We start from the raw sequence: 13,636 nt of genomic DNA, 5'->3' as shown, positions 1-13,636 counted from the left end.
TTCCCTCTCTGTGTGCCCCTGGCAGAAACTGCGATTCGGCCTCCAAAACTGCAGAGAACAATTTCTCACAGCCCGCAGCTGCCAATGCCCAGAACTCTGGCTGCCCTCGGAGTGCCACGTGCCTCCTGCGGATGGACGTCGACACGCAGCAGGGGTGAGCTTGGTTTTACAGGGAAGACGGCCGGCACAGGATTTCTCCAGGCGCAATGCATCGGTACTTTGTCTGTAAGTGGCTAGTGCCCCTGTAAGCAGTGTTTTCCATTTGAGTTCCCATAGCATGCATTGTGAGTCTGTGGGAATTACGCCAGCAAGGTTTTTGCAGTCGTTTGGTGTGAGTGTGGGTCCTTCCAGGGTACTTTTCCCAGCCCGGGTGGGTTTCCAAACCCTTGGGAGTGGAAAAGGATCTGGGGCAGAGGGCGGGAGTTGGACTCGATGCCCCTTGTGGGGGCAGCTCGGGATGTTCTGTGACTCTGTGATGGTTCTTCCCCACAGGAAGGGACGTTTTCCGCCCCCCATCTCGGGGGCAGCTCCAAGCCCGGCCAGACCCCCCTGTCCTGGCAGCTTCCCTCCAGGAGCAACCCTTGGATTTTGGGATTTTGGAGGTGCAATCCAAATTTTGGCCAGTTTTGGCTTGTGGACAATGAGTCCTGTTTGCCATTCCAAAAAAGTCACATTTGCATTTTCCAACCCCGCACATCCATATTCACTCTTCCTTGTCTCCCACAATCCCAGATACCACACAGCAGATACAGAGCTTTGTTTTGAAACTTTTTTTTTTAATGTAAATGAATGTTATTTCTCAGCAGATATAAAAGTGAGAAACTTCACAGGTTTCAGTGTTTTGCACACGCATCCCCCCACACCCTTCCTGGGAATTCCAACACATTTTAAATCTGTAACACCTCTTTTTAGGATGGCAACACCCCTTTTTAAGGGATGAAAAAAACCTTTTTGTACCCTCAACCTCCCCCTTTCTTCTTCTAACTTATTTTCCCCCTTTCCTGTATTTTACTTTGTTTTCCTCTTTCTTCCTTTAAGGAATAAAAGAACCCCTGCCCCTCCAGCCCCCAGTGACCACACGAAGCCAAAAACTCCTCTGTGACCATTTAATTTTGGGTTGTCTCCCCGTGCTATGGGGAGGGTCCTCACTGCCCCCCCCGTGACTTTTCTGGGTCATTTTCAGCCTTGTCCTTGTCCCCTCCCTGGGGTTTTTTGGGGTCCTTTTCAGCCTTGGCCTTGCTCCCCAGGCCCTTCTTGGGCTCACTCTGAGCTTTTCCCTCGTCCCCCAGGCTCTTTTTGGGGCTCCCCCTGTCCTTGTCCTCGTCCCCCTGGGGCTTTTGGGGGATCCCCCCATCCCTGTCCCCGCCCTTGGCGTCGATGGCCGCGTGTTCCCTCTGCACCAGCTCCTCCAGCTCCTCCTGAGGGGACATGGGGGGGTTCAGGGGGGTCCCACAAGGGTTTGGGGGGCAGGGGGACCCCCAGAATTTGTGGGAGGGGGGCAGTACCTTCCAGCCCAGGAGCTCAGCCAGAGCCAGGCACCCGCTGTCGCAGTCCCCCAGCCAGGCCACGTCCCTGTGCAGACACAGGGACCCCACAGTCACCCCAAAATCCTGGGGGGGGCCTAGGATCACTTGAGGGTGCCCAAAACCCCTTGACTGGCCCCAAAATACCTTGCGGTGCACCAAACCTCGACAGAAGTCCTGCAAACCACCTTCAGGGATGTCCAAAACCACTTTGAGGGTCCCAAAACCACTTTAAGGGTCCCCAAAACCACGGGGTAGGACAGAGCCCCCCACCTGGTCACACATGTGCCCCACCTGGCCATACCTGTAGGCCTTGTCTGAGTCAAAGTCCATGCCACCAAAGCCCATCAGGGACATCAGGGGGTCACTCTGGGGGGACAAAGGGGTGGTTTGGCACAAGGCGGGGGCAGCTGCTCCAAGCCCCTCCCCAGCACCTCCCAGAAAAGTTTGGGGGGCAGGGGGACCCCCAAAACTATGAGATTTTGAAGGTGCTTCCCCCCCCCAGCTTACCTGCCCTGTCTTCTCCTTGTTGATGAGGAGTCTGGGGGTGTTGGTGGGGACCCTGTGGGAGGGGGACGGTCACAGGGGGCTCCCCAGGGTCTGGGGGGGGTCTGGGCATGGGGGAGGGGCGTCTCACCTGCTGATGAGGGAGGCAAAGGGCTGCACCTGCAGTGAGGTGCCCATGATGATCAGCAGGTCGACCTTCCCAAAGTCCTGCAGAGGGAGGGGGCGTCACTGGGGGGGAGGGGGGGGGTCCTGCATCACCTCAGCCCCCCCGGGTCATCTCAGCCTCCCCCAGCCCCAAATCCAGCCTGGGGGGTGGCATTGGGGGCCCCCCAGACCCCACTCACCGACTCCAGGAGGGCGAAGAAGCGCGAGGGCAGGTTCTCCCCAAAAAACACAATGTCTGGGGAAGGGGGAGAATGGGGGGCAGGTCAGTGCGTGGGAGTTGGGACCCCCTCCCCAAAATTCCTGCTGAGCCCCCCCAGCCCCAAAACTCACCAGGTTTCACCAGCCCCTGGCACTTCTCACATTTAGGGACGAGGGAGGAGAAAATCCGCTCTGTGGAGGACGAGGAGGAGGAGGAGGAGGAAGCTTGGTGGGGAAAGGGGGCAGGGGGGCACAGGGGCATTTGGGGGGGGCACAGGGGGACAACAACCTGCTGTTCCCACCCTGTGGCAGACCAGGTGGGGACACCCCCCAGGCACTCAGGGGGTCCTGGGGGGGTCCAAGGGGGTCCCCAGCACTCGGGGGGGTCCCGGGGGGTCCCCAGCAGTCAGAGGTGTTCCAGGGGGTCCCCGGCACTTGGAGGGGTCCCACGGGTTTCCCAGAGGTCAGGGGCGTTCCAGGGGGTCCCGGAGGGTCCCAGGGGCTCCACAGCGCTCGGGGGTGTTCCAGAGGGTCCCGGGGGGGTCCCAGGGGGTCCCCATCACTCGGGGGTCCCCAGAGCCCCCCCGTACCCCTCATCCAGGCCAGGCTGTAGCTCTGGCGGCACGAGGCTCGCAGGCAGTGCGAGGTGAAGAAGGTGCCGTGAGCCTCCACCAGCAGCTCTGGGTCCAGCCCCGCCACCCTCTCCAGGGTGTCGATGTTCTGGGGGGGCACAGGGGGGGTCAGGGGCTCCCCAAAACCCCTGTGACCCCCCCGAAGCAGCCAGGAGAGGAGAGGAGGGGGGTGTGTGTCCCACCTGGGTGTAGCAGCGCAGCAAGAGCCCCTTGTCCTGCAGCAGCCGCATGAAGTAGTGGCACACCGTGGGCTGGGGGGGAATTTGGGGGTGGTTTGAGGGTCTCTTGGGGCCCCCCCGATTTGGGGAGGGGGCTGGAAGGAGGTTGGGGGTGGTTTACCTTGAACTGCCCCGGGTAGAGCTCGCGGGCGAGGGCGAAAAAGGGCTCTGGGTGTTTCTGGGGGGCACAGGGAGCTCGGGGGGGGGCCCAGAGAAACTCAGGGCCCCCCCACCCCAGAATTTGGGGAGGAAAGGGGGGGTACCTTGAAGAACCCGATCTCGAAGATGGCCTCAGGGTAGGGGAGGTTGTAGCTCTGCAGGTTGGAGTAGAGCCCGGTGCCGGGGGAGCGGAAATCGGGGATCCCGGCAGCTGGGGGGGTCAGGGTGGGTCAGGACCCACTCCGGGGGTCCCCGAGCCCCCCCTGGGACCCCCCCCAGCCAGAGCACTCACAGGTGGAGATGCCAGCGCCCACCATGCACACAATGTTCTTACCTGGGGAAGGGGGGACACAAAGGGGTGAGCCCCAAATTCACCCTCGCGAACCCCAAAACTGCCCCCAAATCCTTCGCTGCTCCCCCCTCCCCCTGTTCTCGCTGTCCCCCCTCGGTGCCCAGTTTTCCTGCTGCCCCTCCCCGTTCCCAGTGTCCCTACAGTGCTCACACTTGAGAAACCGGCCCTGCTCCCATTCCTGTCCCCGTCCTCATACACCGGTCACTCCGAATGAACCGGCCCCATTCCCAACCCCGGTGTCCCATCCCCGTCCCCGTACACCGGTCACTCTGGATGAACCAGCTGACACCCCACTCCCGTTCCCTGTGTCCCCATCCCCAGTGTCCCATCCCTGGTGCTCTGTCCCCGTACACCGGTCACTCTGGATGAAGCGGCCCCATTCCCAGTGTCCCGTTCCCATCCCCGGTGTCCCATCCCCGTACACCGGTCACTCTTGATGAAGCGGCCAACGCCCGCCAGGCTCAGCTCGTCCAGCACCGGCTCCGCTCGGTCCCCGCCGAGCCCCAGGGTCCGGGACAGCAGCGCCCGCAGCAGCTCCACTGCGGGGAGACACCGAGGATGTCCCCAAACTGCCACCAAAACCCCCTGGAATGTCCCCAAAATCTCCCTGGATGCCCCCAAAACCCCCCAGAATGTTGCACCCAAAATGTCCCCAAAGGTCCCGAAACAGCGCCACACCCCCCCGAACGTCCCCAAGGGGTCCCCGAGGTGTCCCCAAAAGATTCCCGAGGTGTCCCCGGGGGGTCCCCAAAGTGTCCCCAGGGTGTCCCCGAAGTGTCCCCAAGGGGTCCCCGAAGTGTCCCCAGGAAGTCCCCAAAGTGTCCCCAAAACGTCCCCAAGTGGTCCCGGGGTGTCCCCAAATGCCCAGCCGAGGCCCCCGCGGCCACCACGGGAGCCCGGCGCCCCCAGACCCACTGTCAGCGTCGGCCGAAGTGCCGGGCTCGGGCTCCGAAACCTGCGGGGAGGAGTGCGCGGGGTCACCGGGCTGTGAGGGGCGGTCACCGGGGTGGGGACCGGGGAGACACCGGGGGCGTTACCGGAGACTCGGCGTCCTGCTCCGCCTCCTCCCGGCGGGCACCGGGAGCCGCGGGCACGCTGGGGGGATCCCCAGCGGGGGCGGGAGCAGAGGGAGCCGCACCCTCGGGGCTGCTCCCGGCCCCGCCGGCCCCGGTACCGTCCCGGTCCGCCATGGGCGCGGCCTGCCCGCACCACAACTCCCGGCGTGCCCCGCGGCGGCTCCGTTGGGCGGGGCACGCAGGCGCGGACAGACGGAGGGTGCTGATTAGCCGAGGTACCCGGAAGCGCGGGCGCGGACTACGGGTCCCGGCAGGCGCCGCGGCGGGGATTCCCCGGCCCGCGATGGCGGCCGCGGCCTGAGGCGGCCCCGGCGATGGCGGCCGCGGCCCCCGCGGCCCCGGCGGCCCCCGGCGAGGCCAAGCGCCCCGAGGGCGACGAGTGGTGCGACAGCGGGCTGGGCTCGCTGGGCGACGGGCCGCTGGGGCCGCCGCTGCCCGCCAGCCCCGCGGCGGATTCCCCCGAGCCCCTCGCTGACCCCGTGGCCTGGCTGCGGCACGTCCTGAGCTTCGTCACCGACGAGGGCGACACGTGAGGGCGGGCAGGGACCAGGGAACCCCCCCGGGCTCCGGGCGGGACCCCCACGCACACCCGGGGCTTGGAGGGTCACGGTCCTGCCTCTGCCCGGGGCTCCGGTGTGATCCCCCCGCAGCCGCTCAGGCGGGGGTCCCTCGGTAACGGCCCCGGCGCCTCAATAACCCCCCTAGGACCCACAATAACCCCCCCCGGTAACGGCCCAGGACCCTCAATAACCCCCCCGGTAACGGCCCCGGACGCTCCATGACTCCCCAGGACCCTCAATAATTTCTTCCACTTTCCTGGGTACCCCATTTGGGTCTGGGGTATCAGTCCTCTTTTGGGTGCCCCATTTGGGTCTGGGGGTGCCGGGACCCCCTGCCCAGCCCGTGCCCCCCCCCCCAGGGCCCTGCACCTGGCCGTGATCCACGAGCACCTGGAGTTCCTGGAGTCCATCCTGCGGCACACGGAGCACTCGCCCTACCTGGACCTGCAGAACGACCTGGGCCAGGTGGGACGGGGAAATCTGGGGGGGGCTATGGGGGAAATTTGGGGTGGTGTTTTGCGGTGATGGCTGAGTTTTGGGGCGCTGTTCTGGGGTGATTTAACCCCTTTTTCCCCGCAGACCGCCCTGCACATCGCCGTGGTGCTGGGGCTGGCCGGCGCCGTGCGGCGGCTGCGGGCGGCGGGCGCGGCCGTGGCCGTGCGGGAGCGGGGCGGTCACACCGCGCTGCACCTGGCCTGTCGCGAGGGTCACCCCGCCTGCGCGCGCGCCCTGCTGGGGACGCCCCCCGACCCCCGGGACCCCCCCCGGGACCCCCGGAAGGAGGAGGAGGAGCGGCGGGCGCAGCTGGACAGCGTCAACTACGACGGTGAGAGGGGCGCGGTTTTGGGGACGGGGATCGTGGGGTGGGGGTGTCGTGTGGCTTCGGGCTCATCGTAATTTTGGGGAGGGGGGGGGTCACAGTTTTTTGGGGTTTTCCGCATGTTTTTGGGGGTGGGGACTCGGGACAGGGGCCTCACACGGGTTTGAGATTTAAACATTTTGGGAGGAGCGTAGCTTTTGGCGGGTGGGGGGTGGTGGCGCTGTTTGGAGGGAGGGGAATGATTTGGGTTTCGGGGGGGGTCCCAGCGCTCAGGCAGGGCTTTACCCTCCCCGATGTCCCCCCCAGGTTACACCCCCCTGCACGTGGCCGTGCTGCGCCGGGACCCGGAGCTGGTGCAGCTGCTGCTCCGCGCCGGCGCCGACCCCGACCGGCCGGTGCGTGCAAAAACCCCCAGAAACCCCCAAAACCAACCCAAAACGGGCTCCGGGAGGGAGCCTGACCCCGCCGTGCCCCCCAGGAGCCGAGCTGCGGCCGCAGCCCCCTGCACTTGGCCGTGGAGGCGCAGAGCCCCGAGGTGGCCGAGTGTCTGCTGCGGGGCGGGGCGCGGCCGGACCCCCGCACCTTCTCGGGGCTCACCCCCCTGTACAGCGCCCGGCGCCGCTCCGACCCCCGCCTGCCGCCCCTCCTGCGCCGCTTCGGGGCCCGCGACCCCCCCAGCAGCGACAGCGGCGACAGCAGCGACAGCGACGGCGACAGCGAGGGTGGGGCCGAGGACAGCGAGGTCAGTGCGGGGCCGCAACGAGACCCCCCGGGGCAGAGCGGGGGGCTCAGCCACGGTCCCCAGACCCTCCCAAGGTCCCCCAGACCCTCCCGAGCCCCCCCAGACCCTCCCAAGGTCCCCAAACCCTCCCGAGCCCCCCCGCAAACCCCCGCAAGGTGCCCCAGGCCCTCCCCCGCTCCCCCAAACCCTCCCAATGCCCGCCCAGACCCTCCCGAGCCCCCCCAAACCCTCCCAATGCCCGCCCAGACCCTCCCGAGCCCCCCCAAACCCTCCCAATGCCTGGTCGGACCCTCCCGAGCCCCCCCAAACCCTCCCAAGGTCCCCAAACCCTCCCAATGCCTGCCCAGACCATCCTGGGACCCCCCAGACCCTCCCAAAGTCCCCAAACCCTCCCAATGCCTGGTCGGACCCTCCCGAGCCCCCCTAAACCCTCCCAATGCCCACCCAGACCATCCTGGGACCCCCCAAACCCTCCCGAGACCCCCCAACTCCCCCCCCAAATCTCTGTCCCCCCCAGGACGAGTACGACGACATCGTCATCAACAGCCGGCGCTGCCCGGCCTGAGGGCCCCCCCAGAGCCCCCCCGGATGGACTCGGGGGTCCCCCTGCCGCCCCCCAGCCGGGGGGACCCCCCGAAGGGGCGCCCCCACCCCCCAAAATCCCGGGGGAGCCCCAGGGGCTGTGGGGGGTGGGGAGAAATAAAGCAGAGGCTGCAAAGGACACGGCTGTGACAATGGAGGGACATTGGGGGGATACCTGTGTGAGTTTGGGGACAGGTGTGGCAATGGGGATACCTGAGTCAGTGCAGGGGACAGGTGTGACAGTGGGGACACCTGTGTGAGTTTGGGGACAGGTGTGATGCTGGGGACACCTGTGACACTGGGGGACACCTGTGTGTCCCAGAGCACCCCTGGAGCAGAGCACACACCTGTGACATGGGGGGGCATTTCCAGGTTTTATTCACAGCGTTTGTCACCGCGGGTGGGGCTGTCACACGCCCTGTGTCCTCTGTGTCCTCCCGTGTCCCACGATGTCCCAGCCCCATCCGAGGGGCCCCCTCCCCTCAGGGACCCCTCCCCATTTTGGGGGGGCCCCCCCCGGGCTGGTTGGGGCCGATGTAGCTCAGGAGGGGGGCGGGGGGCCGGGCCAGCACCTCCCGCCCCACCAGCGGCTGCAGCGCGGGGGGCACGCGGACACGGCCGTCCTGGGGGGCACACGGGGCAGGGTGAGCCCCCCCGGAGCCCCCAGACCCCCGCGGGACCCCCCCCAATCACTCACCGGGAGCTGGTTGCACTCAAGGAGTGCGATCAGCATCCGGGGCACGGCGCAGGCGGTGCCGTTCACCTGGGGAGGGACACGGGCTCAGGGGGGCACAGAGACCCCCCCGGGGTTTTGGGGGTCGCCCGGGGGTTTGGGGGCTCACTCACCGTGTGGGCGTGGCTCAGCCGGCCCCCCTCCCCGCTGTACATGATGTTCAGCCGCCGGCTCTGGTAATCCGTGCAGTTGGAAGCGCTGGAAATCTGGGAGGGGGTGAAGGGGACGGGGGGGTCAGCAGGTTTGGGGCACCCCCCTCCTCCTCCACTCCCCCAAAATGGGGGTCCTGACCCGGCAGCAAGGGTGAGAATAAAGGGGGGGGCGATAAACAGGGAGGGAGGGGGTGGGGGGGTGCGTGACCCTGGGCACCTCTGGATTTTTGGGGTTTTCCCAGAATTATTTGGATTCTCCCCAAATTACTGGGGCTCTCCCCGAATTATCAGAGTCCTCCCCAAGTTACCTGGGCTCTCCCTGAATTATTGGGGTCCCGCACCCCCCTTCCCTCACCTCCCCAAATTTGCCCCGTCCGGGCATCCAGGCCTCGATGTCGAACTTGCGGTAGGCGGGGAGCCCCAACTCCTCCGTGGGCATGTCCAGGACACTGGGGGCCCGGGGGGGACAGTTAGGAGCGATTTCGGGGGTCCCACAGATTGGGGGGCCCCCGCAAATCCCCCTCACCGGTAATGGAGCCCCAGCTCTGAGAAAATCTCCTTCTGGAGCCCCAGGAACTCGTCCAGCAGCTCCTCGCTCTCGGTGCCGCGCTCGGCCGCCGTCACCCCGAACATCTCCACCTTTGGGGGGCACAGGGGGTGACCCCCCCTGCCTCCCGCCCCCCAGGGCTCCCTCCCAGTGCTCCCAGTACCTTGGTGAACTGGTGCACGCGGTAGAGCCCCCAGGGCTCGCGGCCCGTGTCGGTCTCGGCACGGTAGCAGGTGCTGGAGCACACGACCCTGGGTGGGGGGACAGGCTCAGGGGGCCCCAAAAAACCCCCCAGGGAATTGGGGGCCACAGAAAACCCCCCAGGGAATTGGGGAGGGGGGATCCCCACAAGGGGAGGGGGTCCCTGGGCAGGACACAGCCCCCGGTACCTGACAGGCAGGTCCTGCAGCTGCACAGCGTGGTCCATGAAATACCCTGGGTGGGGGGACACAGGGGGGTCACCCCAAATCCATCTGCCCCCCTGGGTGAGCCCCCCCAAATCCATCTGGCTCCCCCCCTCCACTTCTGTCTCCTATTTTTTACGATTTTCCTCGTGTTCTCCCCCAGCTTTCCCCATTTTCACCCATATTTTCCCCCATTTTCTCCTTTTTCTCCCCCATTCTCCCCCTCTCCCGGGTTTTCCCAATTTCCCCCCATTTTTCCCCATTTCCCACCTGCAATCCCCACCTCCGAGGTCCCGGCCAGGCACAGGTCCTCGAACCGCGCAGGGTCGATGCTGTAAACTTGGGAGGGGGCGGCGCTGGGCTGGACCCCGCAGCCCTCCTGGGGGGCACAGGGGGTCACTGGGGGTGCTCGGGGGCCACAGGGGGATCACCGGGGGCACTGGGGTGCCGGGGGGGCTCGGGGGGCACTCACAAAAACGGCTCCTCGCAGCAGGTCCGGCACCGTCATGGGCAGGAACCCCTGGGGAAAGGGAGATTGGGAGACTCCAACCACGCCAGGGGCCTCAGACCCTCCCTGGGACCCCCTGAGCCTCCCTGGGACCCCCCTGAGCCTCCCTGGGACCCCCCCAGACCCTCATTGGGACCCCCCGACCCTCATTGGGACCCCCCAGACCCTCATTGAGACCCCCTGAGCCTCCCTGGGAGCCCCCTGAGCCTCCCTGGGACCCCCCAGACCCTCATTGGGACCCCCTGAGCCTCCCTGGGATGCCCCTGAGCCTCCCTGGGAGCCCCCTGAGCCTCCCTGGGACCCAGACCCTCCCTGGCTCCCCCCAGGTGCCCCCCCACCTTGCTGAGCAGTTTCTGCAGGGTGAAGGTGACGAGGGCGTGCTGGAGCAGGGCCCCGGCCCCGCACAGGTAATAGGAGCGATGGCCCGACACGTGGGACAGGCGCCTGGGGGGGGAACAGGTGTGGGACAGGGTAGGACAGGTGTGTCCCCCCCCCTCCAGGTGTGCTCACCTCTGCCGGATGATGTCCAGCCCCTCCCCCAGCTCCAGGTGTCCCTTTGGCTTGAAATTGAACACTGGGGGAGGGGAGGGGGAACCTCGGTCACCTTTGTCACCTCAGTGACCCCAGACCCCCCAAACCCTACCCCCAGCCCTTCCCAACACCCCCCAAACCCTCCCAATGCCCCCCAGGGCCCCCAGACCCCTCCAAACACCTCCAGACCCTCCAAACCTGCCCCCCAAATCCTCCAGAACCCCGAGATCCCCCAAGACCCTCCCAACGCCCCCCAGGACCCCCCCAGCCCTCACCTGGTTTCTCCCCAACCACCTCGAGCAGCCGGGCCTGGCTCTGGTCCCCAACGGGCTGGGGGGGCACAAAGGGGGGCTCTGGGGGTGCCAGGAGACCCCCAAAGCACCACAGGGGAATTTTGGGGGATTTTTGGGGGGTCTCAGCACAGCGGAATGGGTTCTGCTGGCTTGGTTGGGTTTTGAGTGATTTTGGGGAGGTTTTAGGGGTCTCAGCACAGCGGGGTGGATTCTGTTATGTTCTGGGTGATTTTGGGGGGTATCAGCACAGTGGGGTGGGTCCTGTTGGGTTCTGGGTGATTTTGGGGGGATTTTTGGGGGTTTCAGCACAGCGGGGTGGGTCCTGTTGGGTTCTGGGTGATTTTGGGGGGATTTTTGGGGGTCTCACCACAGCGGGGTGGGTCCTGTTAGGTTCAGGGTGATTTTGGGGGGATTTTTGGGGGTCTCACCACAGCGGGGTGGGTCCTGTTGGGCAGCTGCAGGGCCCCCAGGTAGAATCTCTGCTCCAGCTCAGATTCCTCAGCCTCGAGCACCCGGAGCTGCCCCCGGAGGCTCCGGCCCCGCTCCCGCAGCGCTGCCAGCTCCGGGTGCTGCCAGGGGGGCACCGTCAGGGCCTGGGGGGCCACGAGACCCCCGGGGCACCCCCCAAAATTCCATTCCATTCCATTCCATTCCTACCGTCTTGGTGGCTGCCTTGTCCTGGGAGGCCTGGGGGGGAAAGGAGTCAGGGGGTCCTTGGGGGTCGTGGAGTGGTTCAGAAAGGGAGGGGGGTCCTGGGGGTGTCCAGGGGGGACCTGGGGGTCTCACCATGATCTCGCGGACCCCCTGGGCCACGCGCCCCTTCTCCGCCTCCAGCCGGGCGATGCCATCGCGCACCTTCCCCAGCCGCGACCACGTCCGCACCTGAGGGAGTGACCAGGGGGGCGTGGCTCGGGGGGCGTGGCTCAGGTGGCCGCGCTGGCCACACCCAAACCGGGGAGGGGGTGTGCGCGCACAGGCCCCGCCCACTCCGGGCCAAGTCACGCCCCATGCAGCCTCAAGCCCCGCCCCCGCGGTTGCCGCCACTCACGATCTCGCGGAGCGCGGCGCCCCCTAGCGGCCCGCGGCGCCGCTCCACGTCCCGCTCGCTGAGCGCGGTCACGTCCAGCTGCGGCCGCGCGCTCAGCCCCTCACGCGCGTGCTCGTACAGCCGGCTCCTCCCGGCCGCGGCCCCGGGAGAGGCCCCGGCACCGGGAGAGGCACCGGGAGCGGGGGCCGGACCGGGAGCGGTACCGGGGGAAGCCGCGGGAGCAGGGCCCGGACCGGGAGCGGCCCCAGCAGCAGCCCCGGCACCAGGAGAGGCCGCGGGAGCGGGACCCGGACCGGAAGCTGCCCCCGCGGCCCCGCGCCGCCCGCCCGCCGCCCGTCCCGCCGCCCGCAGCAGCGCCCGGCGCGCCGCCATCTTGGGCACCGGCGTGTGGGGGTCATGTGGGGGAGGAGGCGGGGCGGGTCTCGGGGAGGAGCCTCGCACACACCCCCACCCGGGCGGTTTTGGCCACGCCCCCTCTCGTCCCAGCGACACCCCAGGGTCATCCCAGTAACCTCCCCACTGACCCAAATGACCCCCTCAGTAACCCCAGTGACTCCCCTAGTGACCCAAATGACCCCCCCAGTCACCACAGTGATACCCCAGGGTCATCCCAGTAACCTCAGTGATGCTCCCGTGACCCCAGTGACACCCTAAGGTCTCCCCAATGACCCCCCAGGGACCCCTTATGGTACCCCAGGGTCATCCCAGTGACGCCCCCAGTACCCCAAAGGCCCCTTCCCAGTACCCCCAGTGTCCACACCACCCACCCCAGTACCCCCCCCACCCCTCCCCACACACTTCACTCCACTCCACATCACCACCAGCACGCTTTAATCCGAATTTTCTGAATTTTACCCACCCAGGCCGGGTCCATCCCCGGCCTGGTCTCACCCCTCCCAGCCCCCTCCAGCATCATGGGGATCCCCCCCCTCACTTGCTGCCTGTATGTGGGCGCACTCGGGGGTCTCCCCCCTCCTTTCTTGGCCTGCACGTGGGCACACTCAGGGGTGTCCCCTCACTTCTTGGGCTGCACGTGCGCGCAGTCGTGCTTGCCGCGCACCACGGTCAGCTTGACGCCGGGCAGGTCCTGCGTGCGCCCGCCCTGCACCAGCACGACGTGGTGCTCCTGCAGGTTGTGGCCCTCGCCGGGCACGAAGGCCACGGCCTCACGGCCCGTGCTCAGCCGCACGCGCACGCAGCGCCGGTTGGCCGAGTTGGGCTTCTTGGGCTTGCGGATCAGGTTCTTGAGCACCACGGCCTTGAGCTGCGGCCGGCCCAGCGTGGCGCCCGGCTGGCGGGGAGGCGGCGCGGAGCGGCCCTGCCGGTGCATCTGGTTCAGGGTGGCCATGGAGCAGCGCGGGGCACAGGCAGGAGGCGGCGGCCTGAGCAGGGACGGGGCTGTGGAGGGGACATGGAGAAAGGTCAGGGGGTTTTGGGGGGTTGGGAGAGGCTCTAGAGCCCCAAAGGGACCTGCCCAGCGCCTCCAGTTTATGGGGTTTGGGGGAGGAAGGGGAATATTACGCACTGCAGCGCGGCAGCGAGACGGCGGCCCTGAGCACGGCGCGCAGCGACATCTCCGAGGCTCTGAGAGGAGAAGGTGCGATCAGAACGGCCCGGAGAGGGCAGCGGAATTCCTCGGGAATGTCCTAAAAATCACAGGGGAGCGGCGGCACTGGAGCCCGCACATTCCCCTCACCGCGCCGCCATCTTACCCAGCTAATAGCGCACCGCGCTGCGATTAAATAGCGGAGGTGCCAATCTTCGTGATTCGCGCGGTGATTGGTCAGACTGCAACTGATGGCTGGAGGTCCGCCCCTTCAGCAGCAACTTCCGCGTTAGGCCCCACCCCTCCCTCTATAAACCCCGCCCGAAAATTATTTTCCCAC

At 66.8% G+C, this 13,636-nt stretch overlaps 4 protein-coding genes across 7 annotated transcripts; 1 reads left to right on the top strand and 3 right to left on the bottom strand.

The window, feature by feature from the left end:
- Window positions 1-1,032: 1,032 nt before the first annotated feature.
- On the bottom strand, window positions 1,033-5,016 carry SIRT2 (sirtuin 2). 4 transcript variants are annotated; one of them, XM_074531836.1, is made up of 16 exons: window positions 4,792-5,013; window positions 4,670-4,709; window positions 4,177-4,293; window positions 3,695-3,736; window positions 3,507-3,613; window positions 3,365-3,421; window positions 3,208-3,276; window positions 2,984-3,113; window positions 2,526-2,585; window positions 2,375-2,430; window positions 2,161-2,237; window positions 2,034-2,085; window positions 1,828-1,892; window positions 1,671-1,711; window positions 1,506-1,572; window positions 1,033-1,418 (listed from the first exon to the last, which is right to left on the bottom strand). In XM_074531836.1, exons 1-16 carry the CDS (start codon window positions 4,942-4,944, stop codon window positions 1,034-1,036), a joined length of 1,518 nt encoding a protein of 505 aa, XP_074387937.1. In that variant the 5' UTR covers window positions 4,945-5,013; the 3' UTR covers window position 1,033. The 4 variants fall into 4 exon arrangements, with proteins under 4 accessions (XP_074387937.1, XP_074387938.1, XP_074387940.1 ...); XM_074531837.1 differs by lacking the exon at window positions 3,695-3,736 and having other exon boundaries at window positions 4,792-5,016; XM_074531839.1 differs by lacking the exon at window positions 1,671-1,711 and having other exon boundaries at window positions 4,792-5,008.
- A 44-nt stretch (window positions 5,017-5,060) lies between these two features.
- NFKBIB (NFKB inhibitor beta) lies at window positions 5,061-7,673 on the top strand. The gene is made up of 6 exons (XM_074531841.1): window positions 5,061-5,359; window positions 5,750-5,855; window positions 5,970-6,216; window positions 6,517-6,605; window positions 6,689-6,952; window positions 7,470-7,673. Exons 1-6 carry the CDS (start codon window positions 5,145-5,147, stop codon window positions 7,515-7,517), a joined length of 969 nt encoding a protein of 322 aa, XP_074387942.1. The 5' UTR covers window positions 5,061-5,144; the 3' UTR covers window positions 7,518-7,673.
- Window positions 7,674-7,895: 222 nt separating this feature from the next.
- On the bottom strand, window positions 7,896-12,166 carry SARS2 (seryl-tRNA synthetase 2, mitochondrial). Its single transcript, XM_074531835.1, has 16 exons — window positions 11,751-12,166; window positions 11,489-11,584; window positions 11,360-11,389; window positions 11,131-11,271; window positions 10,685-10,739; window positions 10,389-10,452; window positions 10,217-10,322; window positions 9,843-9,890; window positions 9,641-9,749; window positions 9,356-9,401; window positions 9,130-9,217; window positions 8,946-9,058; window positions 8,775-8,868; window positions 8,381-8,473; window positions 8,232-8,297; window positions 7,896-8,157 (listed from the first exon to the last, which is right to left on the bottom strand). Exons 1-16 carry the CDS (start codon window positions 12,120-12,122, stop codon window positions 8,017-8,019), a joined length of 1,662 nt encoding a protein of 553 aa, XP_074387936.1. The 5' UTR covers window positions 12,123-12,166; the 3' UTR covers window positions 7,896-8,016.
- Window positions 12,167-12,710: 544 nt separating this feature from the next.
- On the bottom strand, window positions 12,711-13,497 carry MRPS12 (mitochondrial ribosomal protein S12). The gene is made up of 2 exons (XM_074531842.1): window positions 13,276-13,497; window positions 12,711-13,148 (listed from the first exon to the last, which is right to left on the bottom strand). Exons 1-2 carry the CDS (start codon window positions 13,322-13,324, stop codon window positions 12,766-12,768), a joined length of 432 nt encoding a protein of 143 aa, XP_074387943.1. The 5' UTR covers window positions 13,325-13,497; the 3' UTR covers window positions 12,711-12,765.
- Window positions 13,498-13,636: the final 139 nt, after the last annotated feature.

Source organism: Zonotrichia albicollis, chromosome 39, assembly GCF_047830755.1.
Source record: "Zonotrichia albicollis isolate bZonAlb1 chromosome 39, bZonAlb1.hap1, whole genome shotgun sequence".
In the NCBI taxonomy this organism is placed as follows: Eukaryota; Metazoa; Chordata; class Aves; order Passeriformes; family Passerellidae; genus Zonotrichia; species Zonotrichia albicollis.
Note: the sequence above shows the minus strand (reverse complement) of the source record. Positions and strands in the feature narration are given on the sequence as shown.

What these genes read in the sequence shown, in the direction of transcription:
- SIRT2 (XM_074531836.1), bottom strand. Translation starts at nt 4,944, where the DNA reads ATGGCGGACCGGGACGGTACCGGGGCCGGCGGGGCCGGGAGCAGCCCC. An exon ending in GACTCAGACAAGGCCTACAG is followed by an intron (nt 1,712 to 1,827) that starts GTATGGCCAGGT and finishes ACATCCCTGAAG; the next exon opens with GTGGTTTGCAGGACTTCTGT. An exon ending in GAGGTTTGGTGCACCGCAAG is followed by an intron (nt 1,573 to 1,670) that starts GTATTTTGGGGC and finishes GTGTCTGCACAG; the next exon opens with GGACGTGGCCTGGCTGGGGG.
- SARS2 (XM_074531835.1), bottom strand. Translation starts at nt 12,122, where the DNA reads ATGGCGGCGCGCCGGGCGCTGCTGCGGGCGGCGGGACGGGCGGCGGGC. An exon ending in TGCTGCGAGGAGCCGTTTTT is followed by an intron (nt 9,750 to 9,842) that starts GTGAGTGCCCCC and finishes TGTGCCCCCCAG; the next exon opens with GAGGGCTGCGGGGTCCAGCC. An exon ending in CTCGGAGGTGGGGATTGCAG is followed by an intron (nt 9,402 to 9,640) that starts GTGGGAAATGGG and finishes CCCCCCACCCAG; the next exon opens with GGTATTTCATGGACCACGCT.
- MRPS12 (XM_074531842.1), bottom strand. Translation starts at nt 13,324, where the DNA reads ATGTCGCTGCGCGCCGTGCTCAGGGCCGCCGTCTCGCTGCCGCGCTGC. An exon ending in CGTCTCGCTGCCGCGCTGCA is followed by an intron (nt 13,149 to 13,275) that starts GTGCGTAATATT and finishes TCCCCTCCACAG; the next exon opens with CCCCGTCCCTGCTCAGGCCG.
- NFKBIB (XM_074531841.1), top strand. Translation starts at nt 5,145, where the DNA reads ATGGCGGCCGCGGCCCCCGCGGCCCCGGCGGCCCCCGGCGAGGCCAAG. An exon ending in GTCACCGACGAGGGCGACAC is followed by an intron (nt 5,360 to 5,749) that starts GTGAGGGCGGGC and finishes CCCCCCCCCCAG; the next exon opens with GGCCCTGCACCTGGCCGTGA. An exon ending in TGCAGAACGACCTGGGCCAG is followed by an intron (nt 5,856 to 5,969) that starts GTGGGACGGGGA and finishes TTTTCCCCGCAG; the next exon opens with ACCGCCCTGCACATCGCCGT.